At 46.0% G+C, this 16,121-nt stretch overlaps 1 protein-coding gene across 1 annotated transcript; it reads left to right on the forward strand.

Moving 5' to 3' along the window:
• The first annotated feature begins 6,369 nt into the window (after window positions 1–6,369).
• Window positions 6,370–13,931, forward strand: CIMIP3 (ciliary microtubule inner protein 3). The gene is made up of 2 exons (XM_067558719.1): window positions 6,370–6,764; window positions 13,521–13,931. Exons 1-2 carry the CDS (start codon window positions 6,723–6,725, stop codon window positions 13,929–13,931), a joined length of 453 nt encoding a protein of 150 aa, XP_067414820.1. The 5' UTR covers window positions 6,370–6,722.
• The last annotated feature ends 2,190 nt before the right edge of the window (window positions 13,932–16,121 follow it).

Below are 16,121 nucleotides of genomic sequence, written 5' to 3' on the forward strand. Positions count from 1 at the left end.
CTAGTGCAATGGGACCCTAACTATGCTTGAGGTCCTTAGCTGCTACTGCAGTAGAATAAATAATAGTTTTAGGACAACTCAAAAGGTTAATCATCTGGCTCCATCATGTATTTTCCAGAAAGCAAACGGGCATCTAGATTTTAGATCAGGAGTTGGCAACCTGTGGCCCGGGTGCCAAACGTGGCACACGAGATGATTTTGAGTGGCACTCACACTGCCACTGGCGCCAGGGTTGTACAAGTGTTGGTGGTGCTGGGAGCGGCTCCTGGCCAGAACACGGGGCCCACGTCAAGTGGGGGAAGGGGCGGGGTGGGGAGGGGGGAGTGGCCGCTGCACAGCGCTGCTTGGGGCCAGGAGCGGCTCCTGGCCAGGGTGCTGGGAAGGGGGAAAGACTTGGCATGCCACTTCCGAAAGGTTGCCAACCCCTGTTTTAGATGGTGTGCTAATAGCTAAGGGCCTAATCCTGCAAGGGCCTGATCCTGTAACCTGATCCAAACTGGTGGGCCTCTGTGCCTACTGAAAATCCTGATGCCTTCCCTCCGTGGGACTGTGTCGAGACACAAGAGCCTGTCTGTGCAGATTAGTTCCCAGGACTGGGGCCTACATCACAATCTAAGAGCTAGTTAAAGTTTATGGAATTTGACCCCAATTATAAGAACATAAGAACTGCCCTACTGGGTCAGAGCAATGGTTCACTTAGCCCAGTACCAGAGCTTCAATATACAGGACAGGACAGTAGGAGTGATCAACCCCGTCTTCCCCTCCCAGCTCCTGGCAGTCAGAAGTTTAGGGTCGCCCCAAGCACGGGGTCGCATCCCTGACCATTTAATAACCACTGACATATGTATCCTCCATGAACTTATCTAGTTCTTTTTTTGACCCACTTATACTTTTACCCACCACAGTATTCCATGGCAATGAGTTCCACATGTTAATTGCGCATTGTGTTAAAAAAATACTTCCTCTTATTTATAGTAAATCTGCTGCCTGTTGATTTCATGACGTGACTCCATTTTTTTGTATTTTGGGAAATTGTAAATAACACCATATAATTAATTTTTCTCTTAAGTACAAAAAATAGGTGTCATTCCTTGAATTAATCCCTAACATTGAAAACTGTTTTATATGTGGCACAAATAAATATTGCAAGTTAATGAATAACAGCTTATAAATCTTGGGAATTCCATAGCATTTTATGCCTTCGAAAAGTCATTCAAACATTAACGCTGAAAACAACACTGTGAGGTGATGAAAGCAAGTATTATCATCTTCATTCGTACGTCCAAGTCAGCTACTAGGGTCAACATGTATGTAGGTTTCATTACTATAGTACATTTTGGAGATGCTGCCAACAATCAGCTTACCTGTCCCACGTGCTTCCCTGGCAAAAATATTAGTGCAATATGTGCAAAGGCCTTTCCAGAGTTTTGAATGAAATCTTCCAGTGAATAGCAGGAAACACAGTACCAATGGAATATCTGAAAATGGAAATCCAATCCAATGACAGTGTACTCAGAACTGCCAAACACCACTGAAACGGAGAAAAAAATAATCTGACATCCATGGCAAAATGGGGGTAAAGATGTTAAAATTTGCTGTCATGTGGGCTGCACTGAGATGGCTGTGATATAAGACGTCAATATCAAAGGTAATATTTTAGAGATTGTAGCCCTGATCCTGCAAACACACGTCATACGTGTGAGCAACTTGACACGCTTGATTGGATTAACTAGGAACCCATGAGTGCCTAAAGTTACTCACATATCTAAGGCCATGATCCTCCAAAGACTTATGCACATGCTTCAATTTGCTCACATAAGTAGATCTGCTGAAATCACTGGGACTGCTCATATTTAACATTAAGTAAGTCTTTGCAGAATTGGAGCCTCCATTTGTGACTAATACACACTGATTTTATGACCCTGTACTGGGCCTTTCTTGTACCAAAAAAATCCAACAAAACAACAAAGAATGGAAGCTAAAATTATCAAGCCATAACAGTCTTGTAAATTTGCCTTTCTTTGGCAGCATGTCAGCAATATTAATTGCTGTATTCATGTAAATGTCCTTCTCATCATAGACTTCATTTTTGTACTTTTCTAGAAAAATGAATTAATGGGACAGAAAAACAGAAACCTTTAGTAGTGGGACCTCAGCCCCTCATTACTGACCATTGATTCAGAAAATAAAACCTAGCCTCCTATAGATACCATTCCTGCCTTATGGGTTATAGTTGTGCTCAGTGGAAGGCATGAAAGAACCAAAGGAAGGGACTCATAGTAACTATATATTAGGGCTCAGATTTTGCTGCTTTTACACATATTCAGTAATCTCTTACTCAAGGATGAATGCTGCTGAAGTCCAATGGGTCTACTCTCAGAGTAAGCTATTATCCAGGGTGAGCGAGGGTGGTAGAATCTGGCCCACAGTCTTTTAAAAAAAAGGTTTGCATTCGTGACAAACAAAGGAACCGAAACAAACAGAACTGGCAAACATCAGCACCTGTGATGAACTTTATACATGCCTTGAGTTCAACAGGATGACACACGTGCACAAAATACTGTGATGGGCAATCTGGACCTAGGGTCAAGTTCAAATAAGGGAACAGGATTGCTTGCAGATAAGATAGAAACTGTACAGAGACATTTTTCATAAGGGAAAACAATGTGGAGAAAACAATGTTGATTCTTGGCCAGGGCCCACACTTCCTGCATCCCGAACATTTAGAAGAAATTTTCAGGTACCTCTCATGACTGGAGATCAAACCAAATGAAAGACACCCTCCACTGCCTAGGAATGTCAGCTTAATTTCCATCATGTGTAGGATAAATGCAAAGATATGTACATCGTCAGCAAACAGAACACTGTATCTTTGTGAAATATGCAAGACATTTGGTAAGTGCCACCTGGTATTTACAATGTTTGATCAAACCGGTTTAACAGGATATACACATATAGACAAATTAACTCAAGGGCCGTGGGAGAAGGGAAGAGAGGGGCTAATCAATGAAGAGGCTAATAGAATAATACAGAGTGAGAGAAATCCACAAAGCTTTTGAGAAGAGCTGTTCCAGGAAGGAAGGGTGGAAGGCACGATGGCTTCAGTTTCACAGAACTACCGAGTGTTATTAGTTAGTAGTAAAGTAAGATCCAACTCACTGGCACCATTTTTCATATAAGGTGCCTATGGATCCCAGTGACAAGGGCCATGCAAGAACCTGGAGAGAGAAAGTGAGAGGCAGTGGGTGAAATTCTGGCTCTGCTGAAATCAATGGCAAAATTCCAATGGGCTTCAGTGGTGCCACGCTAGGCTGAATAAATGACCAGCCGAGGTCTCATTCATAGGGATGCACATGTCTGTTGTTGTTTGACACACCAGGGCCCCCACCTGAACTCTCTTTTCCTTTCCCAGTTGCAGTAGAAGGCCCACCCAAGCCAATTCACACATCCCCGCAGGAGGTGGGGCCAACGGGAATAGCAGCAGGGGCCTGAACAGACTGCAGCACTTTCAAAGGCCCAAAAAGATCAGGAGGGGGAAGGTGGAACAGCAGCACCTACGCTGTCCGCCCCTCTGCCAGCAGCCTGTAGCAGTTGGGGAGAGAGGTGGTAAAGAGAGACAAATTCCTCTCACCATAAGGATATGTCTTCACCAGGCTTCTTCCCTTCCAGTGACTTGATTGCTAATTAACTAGAGATACCTGCCAGTTTTATAAAGGCTGTTGTGCACACCCCTCACGTTTGCTCCAGACTACAAATATTTGTTCTTTCCCGCGGGCTGATCCCTAGACTGGGCGAGGTCGGGGAAGGAGCACTGGTGAACACTTGCGATGCACTTTGAGGGCCTCTGATGGGAGGCGACAGAGCTGGGTCTGTAGGGTGGGATTTTCTAAAGCTCTCAACTTTGTCCGAAGTCTGCTCTCATTGAAGCCAACAATTTTTCAATGGCAGCAGTTAGGCCAAGAGTGTGCTCTTGTGAAAATCCCACCCTCATGCTATGCTGGTGGGTGCTCTCTGCTTTAGACATATAGCAATGCAAAACGTTGGTACTTTGCATGTCACTTTACATGTTCTGTGCTTCTCCGAGAACAAAAGGCTAGCTACATGCAAGATATTATTGCTACTTCAGAAACCATTGTAATCTCTTCATGCCAAGTCATTTTTCTCACAACAAAATCCTGTCTTACTGACCACATTTATTGAAAATGCACACATTACTGTTCCTAAAAATAGAAGGGAAAATACTATTTTAGCAATACAGTACTTGTGTGTGTGTGTGTGTGTTCCCTCTTTTTATTGCATAAAAGTAAACACATGTGACCTCTGTACTAAATACTAAACCAAGAGTAGCAGGGTGCGTTAGACATGGATAATGAAGAAAAGCACAAGGCGGAGGAAGGAAAACTCTGCGCCCTGGAAACCCCTTTCAGTTGAGAACCTGTCCAAGTTTTCTCAGTGCTTCTAAGGGGCTTGGGAGGGGTATCACTGCTGGTTGACATCTGCATTCTGTGGCTGTCAAGCTTTTGACTTTCAGCTGGCAATTATTTTTCTTTGTCCAGCAGTAAAAGTTGCTGTCTCCATGGGCACACCTGATGCCTATTATGTGCCTAATGATGCCTATTTGCTGTAGGAATAGCTTCTTTTGTGTTAAAAAAAAAAAAAAAAAAAAAGTCAGCAGCAGACAAGCTGGTTGTGATGCTAGCCTTGTAATTTGAACGAACAGTTCCACTAACTCAGGCAATAAGGGGACCTGGCAAATTTACTCCAGTGGAGGGCAGTGCTTTATGCAAACATTCAAACCTTTAAAGTTAGGCACCTACACAAAAGCAGTCTGAGTTTTTTCCATGGGAGTTACAGATACTTTAGGACTTCCTGTGGAGTGGATGGCCATTTGTATTTAGGTGCCTATCTGCAAGAACCCCTTCCACGGTACATTCTGAACCGCACCTATCCTTACGTACTGACATTATCCTTTTAAAGCAGGTCTGTCTGTGAGCACCACAGCTGTCAACTGAAATATTTAGAATTCCAACATAAGCAGCACACACATTCCCCACATGCTGCACACCCCCACGTTCCTGATTGTTGCTGTCAGAAATAAATGCTACTAGGAAACATGCAATTTAGGCTGCCAGAGGCAACACAATAGACATGGCATGTACGTGTTTTCATCTGGAACTCTAGCAGCCAGTGATGTCACTAGCACTCCCAAACACGTTTGCCATATCAAGTTTGGTATATTTCCTCAGTGAGTTATCTATCGCAGGAGAGGCAGGTGTATGTTTGTATCATAGCTTAAAGCACAATACCTGTGGTGGATTCCGTAACTCAAGAACACAAGACTTCTGCAAAATACCTCCTATTGCATGAAGCGAGTTATTTCAGAGGTGTGACATCACATCTATGAATAGGAGCAACAAGAAAAACAAAGACATTTGAAATTTACAAAGGGTTATAAATGAAGGGTCAAATCCTTAGAAAAATGGCCTTTTTTAAAAAATGTAAGTGAACAGTATAAATTAATAAACACGAATGTATAGATTACTTAATATGCATACAATTATGCAGACTTGTTAATGGAGGTAGATAAAATACTTTGATGATGTAAAGACATCAAAATGGTATGCTAAGTATTAATATTGGCATTCAATAACAATTTTTTAATGTGCATTAATTTTGAATAATGAATGAGAACTTCCATGAAAACACTGGAAATTAACAATCCAGCACTGGCAAAATTGTACCAACATTTGGAAAAAATGGCCTATTTTCACAATGAATTTTTCATACAAAGAAGATTTTCACTTTCATGCCATGTTAGTGATTATTAACTAGTCAGGCATAAAACAGGGTTTGTTTTAATTTTGCAAAGTATTGTTTTTATCACAGGAGGAAATCATTTTTTTCTGATATGTATGTTGTTGAGTGATTTTGTTGAATTCCCTAATTCTCATGAAAGTAAATAGCTGGTGAGGGGATGAGACTGTTACATTTGTTTTACTTGTCACCTCGGCCATCTTTGAATTTGCAACTCTGGACATGAAGAACTATTACTTTAATGCAAATCTGGTCCATTACAGGTAACATCTGAAAGATTCTTTGTCTCAGCTCATTGAGAGCCTCATGAAAAAATACATAGTGGGAGGGAAATCATTCACTCAGCGTTATTCACTCGGTAAAAAAAATCATTATAATTAAAAAAACCCAACCCACCATTAGCATGGCAGCTCTAAACAGAGAAGTAAAGGGTTCTGTGCCCTGCACTGCGATGATATCACTTCCAGCGGTTCCCTGGTCTGACCAACAAGCATCCGAGGACTGTAGGGCATTGTGACGACCTGTTTTTTGTGACCGGTCATTGTGCACTGGACGGCAGGGAGCTCTTCCAGCACTGTGATGGGGAAGGGGAACCTGGTTCTCTCACGCGGCTTTTGGTTGCGCTGCTTTCTCCTGACTGACGCCTGGAATGTGGACAGGGCCCCTTTCCTCCAGGCAGGTCCGAGCAGGCAGACCTCTTTCGGGGCGGGGAAGCTCGCAGGCCGGCGGGGGGGAAGAGCTGGGCTGCCCCCCGGCCCGGCCCGGCTGCTGACGCCTCGGCCGAGTCACAATGGCCCGGGCCGGCAGCGCCGCGCCCCGGACCCCCGGGCCCCTCCCGCACTCAGCCGCCTCCAGCGGCGCGGCGGCGTGGGGACTCGGAGCCGGGCGGAGCGGCCCCGGCGGGCGGGATGACGCAGCCGGGGATCCCCGCAGGGGGGATTCCCTCGCAGGTAGGAGCTCGCCCGCCGACGGGCTCGGCAGCCGGCCAGGGAGGGGCGGTGCCTGCTGTGATGGGCAGGATGCGACCCTGACCCGGCTCAGCTCCATCCCCCCCCCTCCCCGTGCAAAAAGTGCATCCCCCCGTGCAAAGAGTGCATCCCCCCCGTGCCTCTCCAGCTTCCCCCTTGCACCTCCATCGCTAGTGCACAAAGGAGTTGTGGTGGTGGAGCGGAGGGGGCCCGCTGCTGGCTCTTGCAGCAGTGCCCAGGCCAGAGGTCTGAGCCGCTCCCCTCTGCTGATGGTGGCTCAGGTCGGGGTGAGCTGTAGGCCTCCCCTGGGGCAGGATGGCAGAGTGCAGGGCAGAGGATGGAGCCGGGGAGGAGAATGCGCACACAGGGGTCCCTCACGCAGAGGCGTCAGTCCTGGGGCTTGGCCGGTGCCCCGTCGGTGGGTTCGTGCCCACCTCTTGGGTCGCAGGGACGTCGAGCGCTCCGTTTCCGGAGGGGACGGTCTCATGGCATTGCGTCAGAAAGCTGCCCTGGAGCGTGAGGATGTAATAGCGTCGCACTGCCCGGAGTGGCCTAGGAGCACGTGTCCCAACCTCAGGGCAGGGCTGTGAAGAAGCCAGTGCACATCCCACGCTGGTTGTGAGTTCTATAGTTAGATTTCACCCACCCACAATCAGGCGTGAACTCCACAGGCGCTGCAACAGCCTTAGCATAGAGTCACAATCTACTCCTTGTGCACGCCAGGCTATCTTGCCAGCCAGGTAAGCATGCCTTTGTGATAGATCAGTGGGTCTCAACCTTTCCAGACTACCATACCCCTTTCAGGAGTCTGGTTTGTCTTGCATACCCCAAGTTTCACCTCACTTAAAAACCACTTGCATACAAAATCAGACATAGAAATACAACATAAAAATACAGAAGTGTCACAACACATTGCTACTGAAAAACTGCTGACTTTCTCATTTTTACATAAGTATAAAGTAAATCAATTGGAATATAAATAACGTCCTTACATTTCAATCCATACTGTACAGAGCAGTATACACATGTCACTGTCTGTATGAAATTTTAGTTGGTACTGATTTTGCTAGTGCTTTTTATGTAGCCTGTTGTAAAACTAGGCAAATATCTAAACGAGTTGATGTACGTCCTGGAAGACCAGAGGTATGTGTACCCCTGGTTGAGAACCACTCTGATAGATAGTCCCTTACAGTAAAAATCACAATATTGAGGTTACTTCTAGTCCCAAAGGACCAGTCACTAAACCCTGGACAATTGAACCTCAGATCCTATGCCAAAGACAACCTTTATAGCCCATCCTGTTATAAACTATCTAAAGGTTAACTAAGAAGAAATGAGAGTTATTTACCGGTAAACATACACACAGAAATAAGTTACAGTCTTAGGTTCCAAAAGGTGATCGAAGCTGCTGTAATGTGCAAGTCTATCACCTAGAGCTAATCGACATTAAGCAGCTGGGGATCCTTTGCTTATGCTTAGAAATTTTGCCCTCTCCAAAGTCCAGGCAGTATAGAGATCCAGTTTCTTCTTGTCATGGATTTTTATTCCTTTCCCCCAGAGTTCAAACTGTTGGGATGAGTCCTCATATAGCTCTCCTCTTCTGGGCGTGGTGGGGGAGCAGTCAACAAAGTCTTTGTCCTTTGATTCACAATGGCTCATGTGGTTTCTTTGGGCCTTCTTGTGTGCAGGACCTTACACCTTCTGTAGGAAGCCAGTCTTCACATTAATTAATGCTTGTTTCCTGTTTGGCAAGTTACAGAGGTTTACACTGGAAAAACTTAATATAACCTTGTACCATGGGGTACAGAGGGTAAGTGAGATTAATACAGGCAGCATCCTACAAGCATTTCATAAAGTCTAAACACTCCACACATTTTTATAAATCTAATAGCTATTTTAATAATGCTAACACACAGGTGAGCCAGAGGGGTTTCCAGCCGTGCATTCGTCAGTGTTCAGGTGAGGCCTAGGGGCCTTGGCATAAGCTGGCACCTGGTCTGCCAGTTTCACAAATGGCATTTTGCACCTCCCCCAGAGAACATTCCAGTGGCGTGAATATCCTGAAAGCAAAACATGTGGAAATGTCAGCCTGGCTGGTGCAAGGAACTCTCCTCTCGGCCCCATCCTTAGCTGGTGCAGTACAGTCAGTGAGCTGTCCCGACTGACACCAGCTGTATCTGTACAGCACAGAGCAAGGTGCTAAACAAACAATATGGATAGTAGCATATAGTTCCTCTGGGGATGAACAAAAACAGTGATGATCTAACTGAAAGGAGGTCAGGGGCAGATGGTCATCAGCACAGGGGCTGGTAGCACTGTAGTCTCTGAGTAATGCAAGTTTCCAGAAACAACTAAGGGGAGAGTTTAATCTGGGGGTGGGGAGCATTTAGATCGTTCACACCCCTTTTGATTTCCCAGATCAATCCTCACCTTCTTTCTGACCCCATCTATGATTTAACCTTTAGGGGATAATGGACAGCTCTGCAGAGACTGAAATCTGCATGTAATAGGATTAGGTGGACACTGATTCCAGGGCAGTGGCTTTTGAAAGCTTTGTTCTCTTTCTGAGACATTGTGGTCAGATCAGGAGTTGCACTCACGTATTCTGAGGACAGTATTTTGGGACACTTCAACCATCCTGTGAAATGTGCAACAGTCCTATCATACCACAGAGTTGCAGATGGCAACCCCCAGCAACACAGCAAAGCACAACGTACCAGCACTCTGACGGAAATGGAATTCTAGTTCTGTCACTCAGTTATCTATCTAGCACCGTGTACATAGCGCGAGGAGGAAAATTTCAAAGGCAATTAAGGGACTTAGGAACCTAAGTTCATCAACAAATGAAAGCCAAGCAAGGAGAGTTGTCTGTCTCTTTTCAGTTTTAATCCATGCTGCCAAGACTCACAATTTTATCTCCAGTCTCATGATATCTGGTGTTTTTCTTGAAACCCCAGCATCTTGAGTCTTGTACCGTCACAAGACTCTCAGCTTTCATTTAAAAAAAAAAAAGTTTCTAGCTTTCAGGGTTGCAGAGAACCAAAGAAAGACAAAAGAAAAGCTTGAAAATATGACCCAATTGCATCTGAAAGGTTCAAAAAACAGAAAACAGATAAAAAGTATTCAACTTTCATTATTTTTTAAAAAGTGCATGATTTTTAAACCAATCTCATAATTCTTGGAGCCCGACACATGAGTTTTGAATGCTTTGGGTGGACAATACAGAGAAGCACAAGGTCTCCTGTATAGTCACCACTAACTGCACCAATTTTTCCCCATGCATTTCATTTTCTCTGCAGTCATGTCTTTTAGATAAGGAATGCATCAGATGTTGAAGTACTTATTATCTGACGCCTTTAGTTTAAAGGGTGTGGTAATTGCCTGCAGCATCTTTGGTATTTACTAATCATGCCTCCATCTGGATGCACATAATGTACTTTAGCAAGAGGTGAAAACTATAATGGAGATGAGAAAGAAAATAAGGTCCCAGTTCTTCAACTGGGGCCAGATTTTCAGAAGAGCTCAGCACCCAGTGTTCACTCCGTGTGTTGGTGCCCAACGTGCACATTTTTACCAGTGATGGTAATTAAGTACGGGAACAATTTCCTAACCATGTGGTGGATTCTCCATCATCTAGAGCAGTGTTTCTTAACCTGGGGTTTTAGAGGGGTCGCAAGTGCAGAGCTGGTATTGGGGGTGGCAAGAAAGGCAATTGCCTGGAGCCACAGGGGCGCCATGAAACTAAGTTACATGCCTCAGCCCCGTGGGGGTGGGACTCAGGCTTCAGGGGTACAGTAGTTTGGAAAGGTTAAGAACCACTGATCTAGAGTCTTTACACTAAGGTTGGATTTCTTTCTAAAAGACACACTCTAGCTCAACCAGAAGTTATGGGCTTGCGGCGGGAAGCACTGGATGAGCTTCCATGGTGTGTGTTATGCGGAAGGTCAGACTAGATGGGGATTGTGGTCCCTTTTAGCCTTAAAATTTGCAAATCTACCAAAGGGCTGAAATGACCACTCTGGGATTTGAACCTCTGCTTCCAGAAAGTTTAGAATATGTCTACACGTCCACTGGAAGGAAACCTCCCTGCCCAGATAGATAGAGTTGTACTAGTTTAGGTCAAGCTAGCAGTGTGGATACTGCGACACCGGTGGAGATTCAGGCTAGCCATCTGAGTTCAGATGCAGGTGTGAGTGGGCAGGAGAGCCCAAGTTATCCCCTGAGCTGTAACATCCACACTGCTATTTTTAGTCCACTAACTTGCATGAGTCTGTCTACCTGAGTTGTGAATCTCAGTCCCATATGCAGTGTAGACGTACCATTAGTGACTTCAGACCCAGGGCTTAGACACTCTAGCCTTCCTCTCTGGCTGGTCTATAGGGAACAATAGTGCACTGTCCAAGGGGGGCCTTTTATCACCTCTAATTTCTATCCCACACTAGGCACTGGGGACACCGCCATTCCCAGAAGTAAATACCATACTCCCAAAGTCAAGACAGTTCAGCGTGGGGAAGAGGTGTCAGCAAATTGTGTGTAAACCCTGTTGTTCCATAGGCCTGGAACATGCTGATCTCTCGCTTGCAAGCTGCAGTTAGCTCAGTGGAGTCAATAGGATTCTTCCCGTTGACTTCAATGAGTTCGGGATTAGGCTCTCAGGAAGCAGATAAGCTTCTGAATTGTAGTGGCATCCTGAGAATACAGTATGTCAGAAGGGAAGATTTTCTCTCCTTCCGCACAGCCACCATTGAGTGGAATCCTGCTGCTGCAATGCAGACGGAAGCGCTGGCCATGGGCCCGTTGAGGAGGATGAAGAAGGAGGCACTGAGCTAAATCTGAGTCGCTCTCAGAGACAGATGAAGGGTCCCTGAGGAAAAGGGTCCTGCAGTGAGAGCATCAAGGCCTCTGGCAGCTGGCTGTTTGGAGAGTGGGTGACAGGACCGGGAGTAGCTTTGTGCGGTGCTGACCCCCCTTCCCTCAAAGACATTAGGCAATTTAATTTACATAATCATTTTACTGATCTCCCTGTTATGTGATTAATAGGTTTATGACCCAGCGTCAGGGCCAGATATATAGGCCAAAAATAGTTCAATTGAATAAGCCAGGGCATTATGGAAACCTCTTCACATGGTTAAAAATAAAGCTAGTCACCAGAGAGTTGGTTTAGGATGCACAAATAGATAGGATAATTAAGCAGGATAAACTTGGTTTCCATTTGACGTTCCCAAGGATCAGAGGCGTCATCAGTGAAAAGTGGCATATCCCAAGCAGCTCTAGGTGGTTAAGTAACCAAGGTAAAAAAAAATAATAATAATATCCCTGCCAAGAAAACCTTCAAATTCCCAGTAGTGACAAAGTCAGAACCAGTGCGAGTGCAATGGCAATTCTTCTGGAGGAACAGAACTGCTGGATGATGTAAAGTCACTCACTAGACTAAGTGTTTTACCTCTCTATGTGTGCAGGGTATATTTTACTTCTGAGAGATGTTTGCACCTCCTCCTAGTGACCTGTCTTTTCCAGCCCTGTGTGAATTTAAATCCTATTTCTATTTGCATTCTTTCAGAGAATTTAACACGCACCCCAGGTGCTGCACTGACAGCACTGCAGCTCTCTGTTGACCCACACAACAGATAGAGCACAGGCAAGCTTTCCCCAGACCACCACACGGGTATGGTAGCTGGTATGTGTCCTCACAGAGGGATCACTTCTAAGGTCAAGCGAGACATTTATGGCCTCTTTAGTCCCTGAATGTCAGCAGGGGTTCTGGGTGGTTGCAGTTTTGATGTTAGAGGGTACCTGATCCATTAGGATCTGGTCTGAGACCACCATCTCATTGTTCATTAGCCTCTGAGAAATGAGTTTGATAGTAGCAACATGTGGTCAGGGCTGAATTCAGGCAGCTGACGTGGGGTGAAGATCTGTCCTTTCCCATTCCCAATCTCTTCTGCCACCCGTGCACTGACTCCTGTTCAATAGTATCCCATCTCAGGTATGTCTGTCTTAACATTGGGTAAAAATGGTTTGTGAGGAGAGAAATTCTTTGGGGGAAGATGAAAAATTAAATTCTGTTAGCAGAATTTTTTTTTGCACGAGTAAATTAATGTGAGGTGCGTAATTTGCAAAAACCCCTGCAAGTTTTCCTCTCCATCTTTTGCATAATTGTGCGCAAAATGGAAATAGACCTACCGAGGGATGTGCATAGGTCGTGGATAGGCCCTGCAAAGCTCTCATTCAACTAGCACAGAAATGCATGGCGTGGCAAGGCTTCGGGGAGCCAATCAGCAGGCACAGCAGTGTGATCAGGGAGCTGCCGATAGAGCTGTGTAAATAACTGATGTTTTGCTTTGCCGACAGTTCTGAAATTATTATTTTTGAAAATAGTTCGGTTCTACTCAAAGGGAAAGTGCCTTTTTTTTTTTTTTTTTTTTTTTGTAATTTCTGGCAAATTGAAAGAGTGGGGAAAACTTTGTTTGGCTTCAAATGAAGCATTTCATGTTGGTCACTATTAACAAATTTCAAATGGCCAGATTTTCACCATTTGTACTAGTTGTTGACTATTTGCTATCCAGTATAACTAGACTGTCTCCTTTCATTACTGGTCCTGGTCTGTTTCACTGTCCGGCTCTCATGCACTAGTGCAGCACCGTTATGTTTGGGTAGATGATAGAGGGAAACTCCTCCAATTTTGTGCAGGAAAAAAGAGGATTGCAATATCTCTTTGTTTGACTTTTCTTTTCACAGGCCAATAGGGGTCTAAAACCTGCAGCTCCCATCAGTGCCTGCAAGAGATCAAAGGGAAGAGAAACAGCCAAAGCCTTACAGGATTTTTCTTGCACCCCGCGTACATCCAAGGATCAGTCATCTCCAACAGGCTATCATAAGGACCAGTCTTTAGCCTCTATGTTTATTCCTTTCATCGTACACCCTGGGAGTCATAAGCCTGATTCACTCAAGTTTGTCTTCTATAAATCGAATTACTCTAATTCGTACGCTCCATTTTACACTGTGCAGAAGCCAACCTGTGGGTACCGGTATTGCCGGGACACCGATCACACCAGGAAGGTGATGGACGTAGAGAGTGCAAACGTTGTCAAGTGGAGATCCATTGTTGGGACGAAACCACAGCTAGTTACAATAAACCCAAAGCAATGAAACTGACAGTGTGCCTGGCCAGAGCCATTCGTTTTTGCAGGATGTTCTAGCTCAGAGCACGGGTTGAAGGGGTAAGGTAAATCTCATCTGGCTGGCTTTAGAAGACAACCTGGGGAGATACTACAGGCTCTAAGCTTTCACAGCTGCCTAGCAAACGGCTGTCGTAACCTCTGCACAACTACTCCCAGAATGCAGCGCGATAGTGTAAACCTACCATTGCAATTAAGTTACCAAAACTAGCCACTGGCGGGCACATTACATGAGGTGAATTAAATTACAACTGGTGTGTGGATATAGGGGTTTGGGAAGCTGTTGTTAGGTTGGGTGAATCTATCCGCCTTATAAATGCACTGATCTCCAAGAAATGCATTGCCTAGAGTGTTGCGTAATTGTATTGAAATAGGAAAACCCAGTCAGACTTCTTGTGTCCCAGTTGCTGGAAACCCCTGAAACTGAGGCACTGAGACTCAACCGTGAGGTACATAAAACGTGAGCTGTATTGATCATCCATGTGCTGCATGGGTATCTGCACAGCACTGACTAAACTCCAGAAGTCTTGCCTCAGCATGCATTGGGCTCAGTGGAGAACCTGGAATGTATTCCCTAGGAGTTGGTCTCTTCTTTAGTTTCCCAAAGTCCTGGTTGGACTCTGGAAAGCATCAGAGGCCCTTTATTACTGGGCCTCACAGACAGAGCAGGACACTGTGCTCAGGGAGGCAGACAGCTCATTTTGTGTTTGGAGCTGTAAGCGCTGGCTGGTTTTGGGTTTGGTAACTGGAACTGAAATGTGTCACTTGCGGGAGAGGTCTCTGCTAGCCCTGCCTTAGAGTACACCGCAAGAGATGTCAGCAGGGGTTCTCCAACTTTTTTTTTTTTTTCTGGGACCCTCTTTGAAAATATTTCAGGCTGTGATGACCTCCCCCAAAATTGACAACCCCCCATGCCATGCCATGCCACTCCTCCCCCCCATGCCATGCCACCCGTACTTCTGCCTGTGGTACCGTGTGGGGCGGTGCTGCCTTCAGAGCACGCGGCCGACACCTGCTGCTGTCCGGCCATGCAGCTCTGAAAGGCTCTGGCTGTCAGCCATGCAGGCCTGATCGCTTGCGACCCTCCCCCCCATAACAACCTCACGACCGCTTACAGGCTGTTTCCTTTGGCTCCTGAGTATCTCCACCGGAAGCTCTTACAAAGCATTGGTATTTAATATACTGCTAGTACTTTGGTGTCTCTTGAAGTACAAGCCCACACTCTCTTCTATTAGTAGTTTATTTTTAGGTTGTCTTGTCTGAGTCTCTCAGTCCCAGCTTCTGCCGTCCATTGATCATTGGGGACTGGGGATTGCAAGTGTGATGAGCAATGAAGAGCAGACAGCTTGCAGACAGAGGCCATGCTGGGACACAGCAGTGTGGAAAGGTAAATCCCCCCTCCCTTTCCTTCTCTTATAGGTCTAGCCAGAGGCCAAGACAACTTTGCTGAGTAGAGGGCGGCCCTGTGGCACCACAACCCTGAGAGCCAAATCTGCTCCCCCTGTCTACTGGCACAAACCCAGAGTAATTCCATTGACTCTGGATTTGGAAAGGAGGTTTTCACCGGTGTAATCCACAGCAGAATATGGCCCTAAATGGTGCTTATATCAGCAGCAAATCTGGGGGCATCTCCTTACATCCTGCACACGTGAGGCTTGCCCTCGATTCCCATTGGCAAAAGTAATTCCTCCAGCAGCATGAGGTGTTTCCTTGCCCTAGATATTAATCCCTCTTGCATAAACCCCACAGTTCTGTTCCTCCTGGAGCAGGAAGTGCTCTGCACTGCCCTTGACCCCTCAAACGGAGCAGCTCTTCCTGAGGTATATTGCCCCAGAGCCTCAGTGTGCGTGTGTGGGGTGGGGGCAGTTGGCAGGCAGCTTGAATGCCACAGTTAGCATGCAGAGGAAAGTCACCTATTGCCCTTCAGAGGGTGCTGTTGATTCCCAGGCCGGTCCTCCCCACAAGCTGGGGCAGAAGGGGCACCCAGGAGCCTGCCCCTCCTTGCCCCCTTGGGGTGTTGGGCCCCTCTGGGGTTTTTGTGCACAGGGTGTGATTGTGCCAGGCCTTTCTTAGCCTCTGCTTCCTCGTGTGCACCCAAGTCAGGGCCGGGAACAGTCTGTGCCCTAAACAGCCCAGATCAGAAGGCAGAGGGAGGGGGTGT

Source organism: Emydura macquarii, unplaced genomic scaffold (assembly GCF_026122565.2).
Source record: "Emydura macquarii macquarii isolate MOO-44397 ecotype Brisbane River unplaced genomic scaffold, CSIRO-AGI_Emac_v2 contig_2184, whole genome shotgun sequence".
Lineage (NCBI taxonomy): Eukaryota > Metazoa > Chordata > Testudines > Chelidae > Emydura > Emydura macquarii.